We start from the raw sequence: 16,493 nt of genomic DNA, 5'->3' as shown, positions 1-16,493 counted from the left end.
AGATGTCCCGCTATATTACCTTGGCTGGGAATAGTTAAAGGACTTGGTCAAGGTCATGTAGCTCCTAACTGATGGAGCCGAGACCAGGACCATAGTTTTCTGGGTCTTAATTTAATGTACACTGTCCTGCACTATCTCCCCAGAATGGGTCAACTACTACTACTTATTCATTCAGGAAATACTTATTCATTCATCTAATAAACACTCACTATTTGGGATGGCCAAGTGTTTTGCTAAGTTGCCGAGCCTTCAAAAACAAAGAAACAATCCAATTAAAATCAGGCAAAGGAGCCGAGGACGCACTTTTCCAAAGAACATATTCAGACAGCCAACAGTTACGTGAAAAGGTGCTCAACATCACTGATCATCAGGGAAATGCAAATGAAAACCACGTCGAGATCTCACCTCATGCCTGTTAGGGTGGGTATTATCAGGAGGTAACAGGTGTTGGTGAGGATGTGGAGAAAGGGAACACTGGCGCACCACTGGTGGAAATGTAAACTGGCGTAGCCTCTGTGGAAGGCAGTTTGGAGGTTTTCCAAAAATGAAAAGCAGAACTAGTGCACAATCCAGTGATTCCACTGTGGGGTATAGATCTGAAGGAAATGAAATCACTGTCTCAGAGATGTGTGTAGCCCGTGTTCACTGCGGCAACGTTCACCACAGTCAAGGCATGGAAACAAACTAAGTGTCCATTGACAGATAAATGGATGAAGCAGATGTGGTGTATACTTAAACACACACACACATATGTGATGGAGTATCATTCAACCTTAATGAAGAAAGAAATCCTGTCCCTTGTGGTAATATGGATGAACCCAGGGGACATCATGCTACTTGAAGTAAGTGAGACACAAAAAGACAAATACAGTGTGAGCTCACTGACACATGGGATCTAAAAAACAAACAAACAAACAAACAAACAAAACAACAACAACAACAACAACAAAAAAACCCACCTGAATTCGTAGAAAGGAAACAATTTGGTGATTACCAGAGGTGGTGGTAGGGGGAAAAAGGGGCGAAGGGGGCCAAAAGGTATAAACTTCCAGTTGTAAGATAAGTAGGTTCTGGGCATATAACGTACATGGTGATTGTAGTTGAGAATACAATATTGTAGGGGCACCTGGGTAGTGCAGTTGGTTCAGAGTTTTACTCTTGATTTCGGCTCAGGTCAAGATCTCAGGGTCGTGAGGTAAAGCCCACATCAGGCACCATTATAAGCACAGAGTCTGCTTGAGATTTTCCCTTCCCTTTCCCCCCATCCCTGCTTGTGCTTGCTTCTCTCTCTCTCTCTTTCTCTCTCTGGGGAAAGAAAAAAGAATACCATATCATATATTTGAAAGTTGCCAACAGAGTAAATCTTAGAAGTTCTCAATAGAAGAAAAATGTTGTAACTGTGTGGTGATGGATGTTAACTAGCTTTACCGTGGTGATCATTTTGCAATACATATTTTAAATCATTACACTGTTCACCTAAAACTAATAGAATGCTATATGTTAATTATATCCCAATAAAACTGGGAGGAAACACAAAGAAAAACTTTTCCTTGCATCTAGGGTTTATAACTAGTAGCAAACAATCAACTGTATGCCAGGGGGACAGAGAGATATATGACAGCCACAAAGAAATCTGTTATTTATTAGAAGCATTTAAAGAATGCCTCCCACTCAGATCATTGCCATTGCAAAATGTAATGTGGATACCGATTTAGCAGCTAAAAAGAGAGCAAGGTATGATTCACATAACACATTCTAGGCTTGACAACTTCAGAATTTATTGTTCATTAAAACTGTATTTTAATTATCCTAGTTTTAATTAAAGTATTATGTAGAGTTGGTGAAATGCAATTATGTGCAACTGACTTGAGATGTATAATAGGCTAATATTTGTAAAGAAATGCATTATTGTCACTAGATCTGCTCATGTAAAATGAAGTGGTATTTTATTTTCAAATGAAAAATTGGTACACAGAATATTAAAGTCTTGTCATTAAATACTACACTGCCAACTCAAATGGAACCAAGTAATTCTAAGTTCCTCACCCCTGCCCTTCGGCTACTCACTGTGCCCAGGAGTGGCTCCCTGGCTGAGAGGTAGCCTGATCCCAAAGCAGGAGGACGCTGGAAGCTGCCCACACATGCTCAACAAACCCTACTACACAGAAAATGCTTTAACGACCTTCACCAATTCCGTCCACGTCACTGATAGTGCAGGTCTCACTGTCCACGTCGGCGACCACCAGCCACAGCCCAGAACCTGATCGAATGTTTAAGGGTGACCTTCCATTTAATAGTGTCAAAATGCCTAACAATCTGAAAGGAAACATGAACTTCTCGGGCAGTCTTGGGTCTCCTCCAACCGTGCACAGTGACGTCTGCCCTGAAGTACTGAAAGGCAGAAAGGTAGTCAGCATTCCGGAGGCCATTCACTGAAGCAATGCCGTGCTTCCCATCTCTCCCTCTTCCCCATGTCCACGGACACTGATCTGCATGCCCTCATATCAGCTCAGACAATGGGACTCCTCCTGGATGTGGTCAGAACAACAACAGGAACTTCCTAGGTGTCAGAAGCCAGCACTTGGAAAAGCCCATAGGACACGTACGGGAGCGAAGGCAGACTGGGGCACAGTGGTACCCACGGCCCCAGCATATTCTCTACCCGTGGGTCCCTTCCTGCCAGTTAGCACTAGGTCCCTAGACATCGACACACACAGCCATGCACAGAGCCACATGTACACAGGACATCATTAAGGAAGCATGAGGACACCATGGGGTCGGAGGAAATACAGCATGGATCCTCTTCACCTCCTCAAACATTAGTTAATAAATTACTTCTCATTCATTACTTCTTGTTAAATCTCAGGACAACTCAGGACAGAGACCATCTGCCCGCTCCCAAGTACAGGAGAGGCACTGGGAGGTGATGTGATCCGTCACAGGGTAGACTCTGCCTACGTGGGTGTCTTCATCCATCTGGCTGCTATAAATTCCACAGACGGGGCGGCCGGTACACAAGAAACATTTCTCTCACAGTTCTAGAGGCTGGAGATCCAAGCTCAAGGCACTGACAGACTGGGTGACTGGACTGAGCCTCTTTCTTGTCTGTGGCCACCTTTTGGCTGAGTCCTTACGTGGCAGAAGTGGGGAGGGAGCTCTCGAAGGTCTCCTCCACGAGGGCAGTAATCCCACTCCCGAGGGGTCCACCCGCATGACCTAAGCACCTTCTGAAGGCCCCACCTCCTAACACCATCACAAGGGGGGTTAGGATTTCAACAAATGAACTGGGGGAACAGCGGGAGACACAAATTTTCTGTCTACAGCAGAGGGATTCCAAAGTGCCATACGCTGGAGGACCCACCCAGAAGAGCAGTTCCAAAAGGGCTTCCCAGAGCCTACTCCATCAGAGCAAGGGCCATCAGTGGGACCCCCAAAACCGTCGCCTCTCCTTCCGAGCCCCAGCTCCTCTGAAGCCGCCGTGGCGGAGTCAGAGCTCCCTTTACTCTCCGGAACCCCCTGCCGGGCTTCGACTCACTTCCACCACCTGCTGCAGAAGGAATCTCCTGGCTCTGTGTCTCCCTAGTGATGCGGGAAACAGAGGCAGAAAAGAAATGAAGACAAAATTACATGTCCTTATAACCTGCAGCCCATTGATGAATAATTGAGCCAGGCAGACCACAACACTCTTCTAGCAAACCCCAACTGTCTTAATGTTGATACTTTGCTAGAGGGGAAAACAGCCTTAGCTTGATAACAGTAAGGCTCCCAGTATCCCCAGAGTCTTCTTTAAGGGTGCTGCTTCTCCCCCTGCCTCTGTCTCTTTGCACGGCATGTACGCTCCCTTCTTGCTGCCTCTGATAAATGAATAAAATCTTTAAAAAAGAAGACTATTTTTTAGCATATCAAAGTCCTTTGGACACCTCCCTTTTTCCCTACCTCCCCCAACCCCCAAGTATATAATCGGCCATTCCTCACAACCCCAGGGAAGCAGCTCTTTCTCCTGTCCTGACCTTTAATAAAATCACCTTTTTGCACCAAAGACGTCTCAAGAATTCTTTCTTGGCGTTTGGATCCAGACCCCAACAAAACACTAATCACAACTACATCACCAGGACTCCTCCTGCTGCGGTCATCCCACGTGGCTGAGCCCCCTGCTGGGACCTCGGTGACTGACCCTCCCACCTCTGCTGATACTTTCTCCTGTGCCATCCCCGCCCCACATGCAGGGTCGCCCTTCTCAGCCTTGCCAACCCCTATGAGAGTTCATTCTGAAGTCCCATCCCAGATCCCCGACATCACACCCCGGGTCTCCCGGGGAACAGAGTCCCCTCAGCAGCATCTCTGTGGGCCCGCTGCAGGTGCGTGAGGTCGCTGTAAACAGGGAGAAGGGAGAGAGGAGAGAGCACAAAGGAGGGCGGGAGCCCACTGGCCTCCGCTTGGCAGCTGTGCTGACTCACAGGATGACTTCAGAGAGGAGGCCTGAAGCCACCTGTCGCTGGACAGTCCAGCTGGGGTGGTGTGGCGACTTCTCTGCTGGTCTGCTCCCTCTCCTCCACAGGGTCTCCTCCTAGACCCATTCTAGGCTTCCATAAGGGTCAAGTTTCACCCTACAAAAATTTAACTTGGGCCAGCAGTGTGCATTGCAACACTCACTCTCTCCGTTCCGATGGGAGGAGACACCTGCTGTCCGGGACCGGAAGGAGTGGCCAAGGTGAGGATGAGTGGATCCGCGGGGCCCAGCGCAGCACTTCCCCTCACTTCCCCACTCAGTCGTTCCTCTTCCTTCGCAGGCTCCCGCGGTCTTCTGACTCCACACCGCCACGTATGACCACCCCACACTTCCTCCCTCAGATGACCCGAGTCCACTGAGAGCCATCGCCCCCTTGCAAACTCCCTCGATGTCCTTGTTTTTCACTCCCATGCGACAGGCAAACTTCACTTTCTCTGATCCCAATTAGTTGCCTTCCCTACGACTGCAACAGAAACTGTAAAGCTTCCTGAAGAGCTCCAGTAGCACAAGCCGCAACCATGCATGTGCACTCAGCTGGTCCCACGGCCTAGCATGTTTCTCCGTTTGCTTTGAGTCCCAAGATGATTCAGCAGCTTCCCGCTCATCGTGTGCCACACTCCACTCTGAACTCATACCTCCTCTCAATACTCACAGAGGAAAGAAAACCCTACAAGCCCTCAATTTCCCCTAAGAACATCTGCCACACAACACACACAACACACATCCACACCTCATTAAGCTTCTGTTGTGACAGTGGAAGCTGCCCTTGACTCTCTCTAAGGCTCCCTGCTGAAGGCCCCCCGTGTACAGGTGCAAGCCTGTGGACCCCACCATGCCAGGTCCTCCCTCTCATGCTGCTTGTGTGTGTGCCCAGGCCACGTGGCCTCTCACCCTCCGTGGATTTTGCTCCCCTAGCTACATTCACGCTCCCTAGACCCTTCACATTGTCCTTTCCTCCTGAAGAACTGCTTCTGCCAGCATACGAATATTCTCTGGTATTTCCCACCTCAACAGAAAAACCACCCCCTTGATCTCAGGTAGCCCATGTGGACACTAGCCCTTTCTCTGCAGCCATTCCCAGTAAAAATATGCCCAAAGAACTATCTCCACCTGCTCCCTCCACCTTCCTTATCTTTTATTTAAACATAGTAAAGCCACAATTACTAAATATTTACTAACAGGAAAAAAAGATCAAATGAAGACCAACATTTCTAACTTTCTCCTTCCTTTCTCCTCAAGCCCACTGTTGCTGGGTCTCTCAGGGGAGCTCTCAGAAATATACATTCCCAGTCTTGTCCGAAAATATCCTCACACCTCCCTCAAATTGGACACTAGATTAGCAGGATATGGGTTTCCACAATTACAGTTATAGCCCTTGGAATTTTGAAGCTGTTAGTCCGTTATCTTCTCTACTATCACTGCCCACAGAGATCTAATGGCTGTGCCTTTGAGGCAATGGGAATTACACGTATGGTTGCTGTTAAGATTTCTTCTTTGTCTTTGAAGTTCAACGGTGACATTATAATACATCTAGATTTGGATATATTTTCATTTGTCCTACTTGGAGCTTAATCTGCCTTTTGACTCCGAGGATCCATCATTTTAGGAAATGCTAGGACAATTATCTCTGAACATTATCTCCTCCCATTCTTCCCAATCTTTCCCCCTTCATCTTAGAGCTTGAGTGATTATTCTATCCTCTTTATCTCTTAGCCTGTCTTCCATATTTTCCATCTTTTTTATCTCTGGGCTTTATTCTGAGTTTTCTTCCTCACACCCACCTGGACAATATTTCCCACTTTAGCTGCATAGTGTCTGCTCTCTCACCGATTCAATTGACTTTTTAGATAAATAATTATATTTTTCACTTCAAGAGGTTTAGTTTTTCCTATTTGGTTCCCTCTAAAATTAACACATTAAACGATATTCAACATCATCAGCCATTAGGAAAATGCACATTAAGAACACCCTGAGTTATAATCACAGACCTATCAGGATGGCTAAAACAAAAAACAGTGCAAGTACGAAGTGCGAAAGAAGGGGCTGAGAAACGCGATCGCCCAGACGCTGCTGGGGGCAGTATAGCGTAGTACGTCTGCTCTTGAAAACAGCTGGGCCTTTCCTTACAGAAACTAAACATGCAGCTACCAAGTGGCCCAGCACCTGCATTCCCCGGTGTTTATCCCAGAAAAACAGAAACTTCTGTTTCCACAAAAAACTGTACACAACTGTTTATAGCAGCTTTATTTGAAATGGTGGAAAACCGAATACAACCCAAATGTCCTTCACCACCAGCTACACAGGCTGTGGTATGTCCGCACCATGGAACACGACACAGTGAGAAGGAGCCAACCACAAACGCAGGCAATGACCTGAATGAATCACAGAATTACGATGAGTGAAGAAAGCCAACCCTATAACAGATTGCATGATTCTACTTACATAACATGGTCTAAGTGATGAAATTATAGAAGTGGAGAGGGTGGGTGGCAGGGCTGGAGGAAAGGGGCGTGGCCATAAGTAAGACTGAATAAGACTGGAGGGACTCTCTGGTGATAAGAATGTGTCCTGTTTTAACCCTGGCAATGTCAATATCCTAAATGTGATATGGTGCAACAGTGCAGCAGGATCTCACCACTTGGGGAAACTGGTTAAAGGGTGTATGGGCTCTGCCTGTATTATTTCTTACAACTCTATTTGAATACACAATCAACTCAAAATACACAGTTTAATTAAAGAAGAGGGAAAAAAGGACTAATACTGCATGGTTCCACTTGCATGAGGAACTCTGGAGAAGTCAAAATCAGGGACAGAAAGCAGAAGAGTGGATGCTGGGGTGGGGAGGGCCGAGTGGGGAGTTGTTACTTAGTGAGGGCAGAGCCTCAGTGTGGGAACAAGAAAAGGTTCTGGACATGGATGGTGGGGACAGCTACACAGCAATGGGAATGCACTTAACACCACTGAACTGTACGCTGAACCAGAGCTAGGATGGTAAAGTTTATGTGACATGTATTTTACCACAATCTCAAAACATTTTCCAAAAAAACACAAATTCCACAAAGACTTCTTACAGTATGTGGAATAAATCCAGATTCCTTCACAGACTCTGTTGCCTCCAGGTCCCGTGTCTCTTGTACTCCCTTCTGCCTCTTTTCACACCTCAACCGCACAACAGCCCCTCCAGCTGAGCAAACACGAGCAGCTGTTTCCTGGGTTTGCAAGTATTTGCCCTCTCTGCCAAGAACACTTGTCCTCCAGCTCCATGCAGGGCAGGCTCCTCGCCCTACAGACAGAAGCTGAGAAAGCAGGCAGCACGGCAGGGCAAGCGGGTACTAGGACACTGACCAGCTGCTGCCCTCTCCCTACCTTAGCAGCCATCAGTCAAGTGGGGACAATAACGGGATGACTCATTGGGCTGTTGGGAGGAGCTCACGAATCATTCCATGGAAAACACTTAAAACAATGCCGGCACTCAGAAATATTAATAATTACTCTTACTAAACACCGTCCTGAGAGTATCACAGAAATTGTCTTGAATGAAATAAGCCAGGCACAAAAGATTTCATATTCTATGATCCCATTTATAAGAAATTCTGGAATACACAAACTACCCTATGGTAATAAAAATTAGATTATTGGGCAGGGCTGGAGAGAGCATGTGAGTGCTAAGTGCACCAGGGAACTTGACTGGGGGAAGGGCTGACATTTGTCACATATTTGCTAGAATTCATCCATTTGTGTGTTGAAAATCTGTTCGTGTTGTATGTAAATTATACTGCAGTAATGTGGTTGTTAAAATGTCGCCTGCCCAGAGAGGCTGTCCTGGGCCACCCAGTGTAGAGCAGCGACCAGATCCCTCCCTCTCCCGCTCAGCTCTCCCATCCCAGTCCCGGCTCATTCCCTCATGGTGCCTGTCCTCCCCTGAGAGTATCCTGTTTATTAACCTGTTCCCACGGGAGGCCATAGCTCACTGATGGCGGGACCTTCAATGCCTCATTCACCTTTCTGCCCCTGGCAGCTAGACCAGTGCCTGGCAAAAGATTAGCACTCAGTAAATAACTACTGAATGCATGAGGAGAGGGAGAGGCAGAATGGGCCTGCCCTTCCATGAGCATGGCTGAGTGTGAACACCAGAAAGGACTTCAGTGGTCATTTAGCACACCTTCCCCACTTTGACATGAGAAAATGGAAGCAAAGCAGAGAAAGTAATTTGCCCAAGGTCGGACTTAATGATGGAAGCAGGTCTGGAGCCCACATCTCCTAGTCTTTTTCACTTATAGCAAATAGGGCTCAATTCACATGTATAGACATACTCTATAAACATTCACAAAATGCCTATAAAATATAATATAAAATTTTTAAAAGCATATTATTTTGAAAGCCCAGTTAACTATAAAAATATTATTACAACCAGATCTACTTCATTCAAGCATTAAGTTGTGACTTCCACTACAAGCACTAATTTAAACAAATCTTTCTTGAAGCGATTGAAATGAAATGGTAATAAGTTAATGGACATTCGAGTATTTAAGCATGGACAATTACGAGTCAGGCTGTTTCCACGTCGCCTGGGATGCTGTTTACTGCCTATACTTCACAATTCACATCTTCCCTGGCAAGTCATCCTGCAAAAAGCTGACTGGAGGTTGAAATATTTAATCTATAAACTTCGCATTCCCCGGCAAACACAGGCAAGTACGCCGTGCTTCCGCATTCCCGTCAGGTAGGCTGCCGCACGCAGTCTGAGCACAAGAACCTGCAATTAAGCCAGAGAATGGCACAGTACAAAACAAGTTTTTGCGTCCTAATCTGATAACTGCCGACATAAATTACCTCCTGGAGGTGGGAGAAATATTGCACGACATCAACATTCACATTTCACATTCCGAGAAATAAAAGGAAACAAAGAACATATATCAAAACCAAAATAACAGAACAATTTTATTATCAAATTAGACGATATTTATAAGACAAGCTATCCTCACCTTTGACATGCAAAGATAGCAAACTAACTATTTGGATTCAGTAAATCAGAAAAACAAACACACATTTTTTTTCATCTTCTTAGATAAATAAAACCTATAATTACCTATTCAAAATTCTGAGTATAACTTAGTCTCATTTCTTTTGAAGTATAGTTTGCCTTTTCTAAGATAGACTTCCTCCTTCATCAATAGCATTTTTCCTCAAGGTTATGTTCCCCCCACTTTTGGTGAGGAAGTTTACAAATATTACTGATTTTACTTCACATTTCTTCACACACTCAGCCATTCCAGGAGTGTGTATCTGCTGTGCAAGACAGAGTTCTCAGAACAAGAATGTTTTCGATGGCCAATACCCTGGGGACACTGAAACTCCTGGAGGGAACGACCTAACATGCCACTTGGGGTCGTGACTCTCACCTGCTCATGTCTGAGGGTGAGAAGAGTGAGCACTGCGGGCAGCGGGCACGGGGGCCCCCGACACTGAGCACACCTGCGCTCGTCTTAAGACTTCACCTTCCCTCCTCTGTCCCACCTTCCCAGCTTATGAGTCTCCTCCTGCTTCTGCAGCCTTCTTCCCCATCTGCCCTGTTACGTGACATAGTTACAAGTTCCAGGAAATTGGACCTCACATTCCTGGGAAGCCACTAAAGTGCTGACTGGCTCCCTGCACCTTGGCCTCGAGCACAGTCCCACTATGCATCCCCCCTGGTCCCGCCCTCTCCCCGTCCTTCTCCTGGCTTGGTTCTGAAATGCTTCAAGTTCTCCAGTTCATGGTCCTTTAGCTCGGTCAGACTCACCCTCTGTGACCTCTGACCAAGAGCATCTCAACTGATACGATGAACTCTTTGGGCTTCGCTTACTGACTTAGGTGTTTCATACGGAGCATTAAAGAGGTCTAAAAATCACGAACATACTAACAATGCCCAAGTTTAGTGAGACCTCTTTGCTGACCTTGAGTCTTATACAAACAACTATCTCACGACTGGATCCTCGTAACCATCTACTATGCATCTCAAACATGTACAAAATTTTAGACACCCACCCCCAAATAGAGACAGAACTTGCTTTGCCCGCAAATCATCTCTCCCGTTCAGGAAATGGTAAGCCCATCCTATCAGCTGTGAAGGCCAAAATTCTTAGAGTTGTCCATGGCTCCTCTCCTTCTCTCATACCCACAGCTAATCCAGCAGGAAATCCTACCAGTCTATGTTCAGAATATATCAGTATCAGCCACTTCTCACCAGCCCTCCCCAAACCTGAGTCACCTGAGCTACTGCAGCAAACCCCTACTGGGCTTCCTTGTTTCGGATTCTGCTGCCCTATAGTCCATTCCTCAAGAATTCCTAACAGATGGATCACAAGGGAGATCACACTGGTGCTCTGCTCGGATCCTCAGAACAAATGCCAAAGTCCTCCCTCTGGCTAAGTCACCGGCATGTAGGAATCAGGCCCAGCCAGCTCGGGAACCTCCTCTCCAGCCCTCTCCCTCTCTCTGGCCTGGCTGTTCCTCCAACATATGTGCCATTCCCTTACCTCGGGTGCTCTTCTCACTGGTTTACCCCAGGCCTCCTCCCCAGACTTGTTCCAGTCTCTGCTCAAAGAGGTGGTTAGGGGAGAGACCTTCTCTGATTTTACATGTATAGCAACCCAGCTGACCCTTGTGTTCCCCACTCCGCCCCTGCTTCATTTTCTCCTCACTATTATCACCAGTCGGCATGTCATCTGTTTCCTTCTACTTGGAGACAGGGTTCCTGAGGACAAGGACTTTCTTTTGTTTCCTGCTGCATATTCGGTGCCTAGCACAGTACCTGGGATGTGGTATGCCCTCGATAAGTACTCAGCAAAAGAATGGGGGAAAAAGCCCAAAGTGCAATCAGAACTTCGTGAGTTTTTCCTTTACCCTCATTCTGACGTGAATGTGCAGCAGCTCACACCCACCATGGGGACATTCACTTCAGCTAATTTTCTGGGATGGTGATGGATTTTTGCTGCTCCTTTTGCTGCACAATTTAAACCTCCTCCTTCCACAAGTGTGCAGCTCAAGAACAAAGAGGCTGTCGGGGATCGGGTGCTGGGTTTTGCACACAGAAGCTGCCCTCTCTGGCCTGCTGCCCCCACACTGTGCTACACACACATCATTTCCACCTTACCTCCCACGAGGCCTCTGAATTTCATAAAGCCCATGCCTTAACTGGATAACCATATTTGCCTTCTCTTTTGTTAAAAACTTCTGAAGTTAGGGACTTACAGACCCGATACATCGAATACATAATACACTTGCAGGCAGGCTCAGGGCTAGATGGACAATGTGTCTGTGTGTGCCTGTGGCTCACGGCAACCTGTAGTATTTCAATTTGAAGGCTGGTGTTCTAAAAAGGGAGAAAGAGGAAAATAAGAAGTATAGGGAAAGAGATATCAAAAGCACCAAGAAGGTTTGGCAAAATAAAGTGAAAAGAAGAATGAGTGTGATGCAGAAGACAGCATGAGACTCAGAGCCAGACAGGCCTGAGGTAGAACCCTAGCTCTGCCATTGGTCAGTGGTGTGTCCTTGGGTGGGCTGGTTAACATCTCCAATCCTCTAGAAGCACAGCTAATTATACTTCTTTGGAAGACAGCTGTGAGGTTCAGGGAGGATGTGTTTAAAGTAGGTTCTCAATAACAGCTGCTGTTAAAATTATTAATAGGCAATTCAACTGACTTTACAAGTTAGGAAACATTAGAATTATTATTTCCCTTGAAAATGAAAAAAAAAAAATTTAATTGTAAGCCAAAAGCTCACATTCTGAAGGTCACAGTGGTGAGGCACCTGGGTGGCTTAGTCATTAAGTGTCCGACTCTTGGTTTCGGCTCAGGTCATGATCTCAGGGTCCTGAGATCAAGCCCCGCATAGGGCTTGGGGCTCAGGGAGGAGCCTGTTTGTCCCTCTTACTCTGCTCCTCCCTCTCATGCTCTCTCTCTCATGTAAATAAATAAAATCTTAAAAAAAAAAAAGTCAGGAGGTAGGGCTGGCAAGACGAGGTTCCTCCTCCTCGTGGCAAAGGATCATCTCCACAGCCATGATAGGGAACTGACAGGTATAGAGTCTTGACCTGTTTCCCTATAGTGAAACACTTTCAGCCAAATGTTTCAGTTTTTAAAGGACACCTCTAGTGGTGCAGAACAGATCTAAGCCATCTGACTCCTGTTTGCCAACTGCTTGGGCAGGGGCCATGCAGAAATGCCCTCCCAACTGCTATCCAAAGCCAAACTTTCTTAGAAGTATAAAGCAATTTATCTTTGAATGATGTATGAACTTAGGAAGAAAACCACATGGGCACTGATTTATGACATCTTGCACAGCAGGGACTTAATAAATATGGGGGTGATGATGAGGTGGAAAGTATGAAACAAAAGGCCTTGCAAATGTGGAAATATCCATAACCAGCCTCATCTCATCTCATCTCCTAAGTGGGGCGGGGGAGATCACCAGCGTATTATTCTACCGAGATTGGAGATTTATCAATAGCTTCTCAGATCATTTGTTCGATGGGACACTAAGTTAAAGCCTACTTAGCATCTTTACATTAGTGGCTAGCTAGGAATTGAATGGTTTTAACAAGAATATGCAAGAAGAAAAAGAAAAGCTTATAAAATTAAGAGCTGTTATTTCATTCTATCTCCTTCCATACTTCTTGAATAAATGCTGCCTCGTGAATCTGGCTAGACGGCAAGTCAACAAATGACAGGCTGTACAGCTGCTTGCTGCTGGGTTAGACTAATCCTTCCACCATGGACTGTGTTCCCACTGACATTACTTAGAAGCACCGATTTTGGAGAGGAAACTTAGTTCAATCTACCCACCCTCCCTAGCACCCACCCTTCCCTAGCATTCATCCCAAATTGGCCCAGCCCACATTGTGCTCAATGCTAGAAATTTCCAGAATATTTTGCAAGAGTCTACCTCAGCTGCCTTTTGTTCAGCCTAACAGCCTTCTAAAAGAATGAAAAATTGATCCCTGTTCTTTGTTTCACTGACCTTGAGAGGCATTTATTATCATCGGAATCAATATAAACGTGGACACCCAAGCAACTCTTAATAAAATAAAAAGGAAAGCAGTTATCTCACTTTCTACTATAATTAGTATTTTTTTTCCAATTTATTTAGTATTTTTACTAAATTTTTAAATATGGCCTTTATACACTTCAATATTTTTCCTGTTCCAATAACAAGACTAGAAACATGTATTCAATAAGGCTAAGGATGGTCTGGTGTCAAGCAGGTTCAGAGGCCCAGGCAGAAGAGCCATGGAGCCTGGTTTAGAGAAGGGACCCCATGGATGGGCAGGTAGGGAGAAAGCAAGTTGACACCTCACAGTGACTTTCAGAGTTACATTTAAAACCTTTCCAGCAAACTATTTTATAAACATATCTGTTTTAGAAAAACAGAACAAAACAAAAGCATTTTCTTCTCATGAATTTTTGTACGAGTGCAACCATCTGACAGCATAAGTATTTGACTTTTAGCCCAAGCTTATAAGCATTTCATGATTCTTTCAGAAATGTTCATCCCTGAAATGTTCATATTTGGTACATTATCTTTAAATTATATTGCAGAATGCCCAGTTATGAAATATATACCAAATGTTCTTTTTAATCACTTAAAGCTCTAAATGAAGAAAATCTGTTTGGCATTAGATAAATACCTTGAATGTGGGATAGGCAGGAACACCTTGAAATAATGCTTAACTAATCACAAAGCAACTCTTCTGCAATAGATGGGCGAACCACTAATTAGACGAAGGGAAATAAAACTGTCACGGTAGGATAAAAGGATAAAGAGAAATAAGCGGTAATTACTGTTTTATTGTCAGAGAAAGTAGTATCAAACATGGCTCAGTAAAAAGAGGGGGAAAAACCCCACAGCTCTGTAAGTAAATACCAGCACTCATTAAATTAGTACTTGGAGCTAAACACAACTCAGGGATGACGATGACACCTCAAAAAGTGCATTCAAGAAAGGGAAAAACAGACCATAACGACTAGGTAAGGACGCTTCATTCTGGGCACGCAGCATCCCGAAGAGTAACAGGACATGACGATCGCTTTAAACTGCTTAAACATTTCCAAGCCAAGTTTTCCAAAAAGCTGCTTAGAAGGACTGGGGGAAGACTACCAGACCAGGTCATTATTCTTTTCAAGGCTTAACTGATACAGTGAAATTCATTAAATAATAGGTCAGTGGTGCCAACAAGTGGAATGAGTTGTGTTTTAAAGTTTGGAGCAACTTACATTCTGTTGCTGGGAATGATCTTGTGCCCTTCTCTGAACCAGGTCACTTGCGGTCTTGGGAAGCTGGTGATGGGTGGTAAGTTGAGAACTACTGCATGTCCTTGAGACACCGTTTTCCTCTGGTCTGTATCCATGAAATTTCCCATATCTGCAGAGAAAAAAATCAGATCCTTTAAGTTCCAGAAAACTTTTTTTGGGGAGGGGGTAGGGTCAAAGATGGAAATAACTATACATTACAGCAAAGTCACCGACGTTGCTATAATTAAGCAATAAGACAAGAGAGATTGAGCAGTAATGCTGATGAGTGCAGATCTGGGGGTGAAGCGAAGCATGAGGCAGAGCCATGTGCCTCCAAAGTGCCCACAAAAAGCATTAATCAGCAGAACTTCATGGTCTTTGTGTCGCGGCAACACTACAATGAAACGTTTGCAACTGATTTTAATATTGGAATAAACTGTGGGAAAGCATCCCACCACCACAGAGAAGCGCCTGCAGCTCGCCCCGCAGCTCCCCCCCCCCCCCCCCCCGGTCTCTCAGGCTGGTTCCGCCCAGTCAGCCACTGTTGCCCGGTTCAGTTTCCTTTAATCTGGGGCAAGCAGGCTTTGTTCCAGTCCCTGTGCTACCAGTAAACAGCATCTTTTTAAAAATGGGTGTCACAGAAAAAACCCCAGTCATCAGAATGTAGGTATAAGAGGCCAATTTTTAAATTAGTAACATTTGAAACTTCTGAAAAATGTCTACATTATGCTTAGGTACAGATATATGCGTATACACACGTGGCATATGTGTATTCCTTTCAATGTATATAAATTTGGAATAGTCCATAGAAAATCTTTATTATCTATGCATGTTTTTATTCAAAGGAAATTATTTCCTATGTAATAAGCCACATTTAATATTCTAGGAAAGAGATGAAACAAACTAATGAAACAGATTAGGAAAATAGTCACGGTTATTCTCAAAGTGAAACTTGTTATCAAAAAGGAGGAGAAAAGAGAAAGAAGAGAACATCAAAGAGCCAGAGATAAATGATAGAAACAAGGGTACAAATAATTGACCAAAAAAAAAAAAAGCCCCAAATAATATTACATATATAGCATTTAATACATGATAATAAGTTCCAAGCAATTAACTTATTCAAATATGTTTGGGGTACTGATCTAAACTTTGTATGTATTAATTATGTTTTCAATTATTCAATTGAACAGAAGTTCTCAGTTATTCTGCAGAAAAATTTAGCTGAGAAACTTCACAACAATTCAGAAAAGTTGAGCCTTCCTAATTAAAAACATAACTAAATGTATACAGGACCAGCTCCTTACTCAGTCACTAATAATTATAGAATAGTAGGGTAGTAAGAAATTACTTTATTTGATATAGTAATGCTGAATACTATAGGCCTTACCTGTAGTCAAAAAAACAAATAAGAAAACATTCTAGTTACTGGTTGACAGTTCAGTTTAGGAACTCCCTAGAGTTCTCTGAAATCTGTCGTAACATAGTAACATGTAACTTAAAGCTGCATAAATAGTGCTTTCTTTTCAATGACAAGACATTTTGGTAGTAAATTCAAAACAAAATAAAGCAGACAGGCCATTTTAGAGAGACCTGACCCTTGACAGATTTTGGACTACAGAAGTATTAAGTGCTTTGCGTTGGCCAGCCTGTCTCCAATTCCTTCCAAATACAACATCAAACACAAACTCCCTGCACTCTGGTATCTCCCTCAG

At 44.5% G+C, this 16,493-nt stretch overlaps 1 protein-coding gene across 1 annotated transcript in view; it reads right to left on the bottom strand.

Moving 5' to 3' along the window:
• Nucleotides 1-16,493, bottom strand: part of SDK1 (sidekick cell adhesion molecule 1) — a 510,043-nt gene that overhangs the window by 481,164 nt on the left and 12,386 nt on the right. Inside the window, exon 3 of the mRNA XM_044233031.1 lies at nt 14,764-14,911. Within this exon, the coding sequence (XP_044088966.1) occupies nt 14,764-14,911 (148 nt within the window). The remainder of the gene's footprint in view (nt 1-14,763; nt 14,912-16,493) is intronic.

The sequence above is a fragment of the Neovison vison genome, chromosome 14 (assembly GCF_020171115.1).
Source record: "Neovison vison isolate M4711 chromosome 14, ASM_NN_V1, whole genome shotgun sequence".
In the NCBI taxonomy this organism is placed as follows: domain Eukaryota; kingdom Metazoa; phylum Chordata; class Mammalia; order Carnivora; family Mustelidae; genus Neogale; species Neogale vison.
Note: the sequence above shows the minus strand (reverse complement) of the source record. Positions and strands in the feature narration are given on the sequence as shown.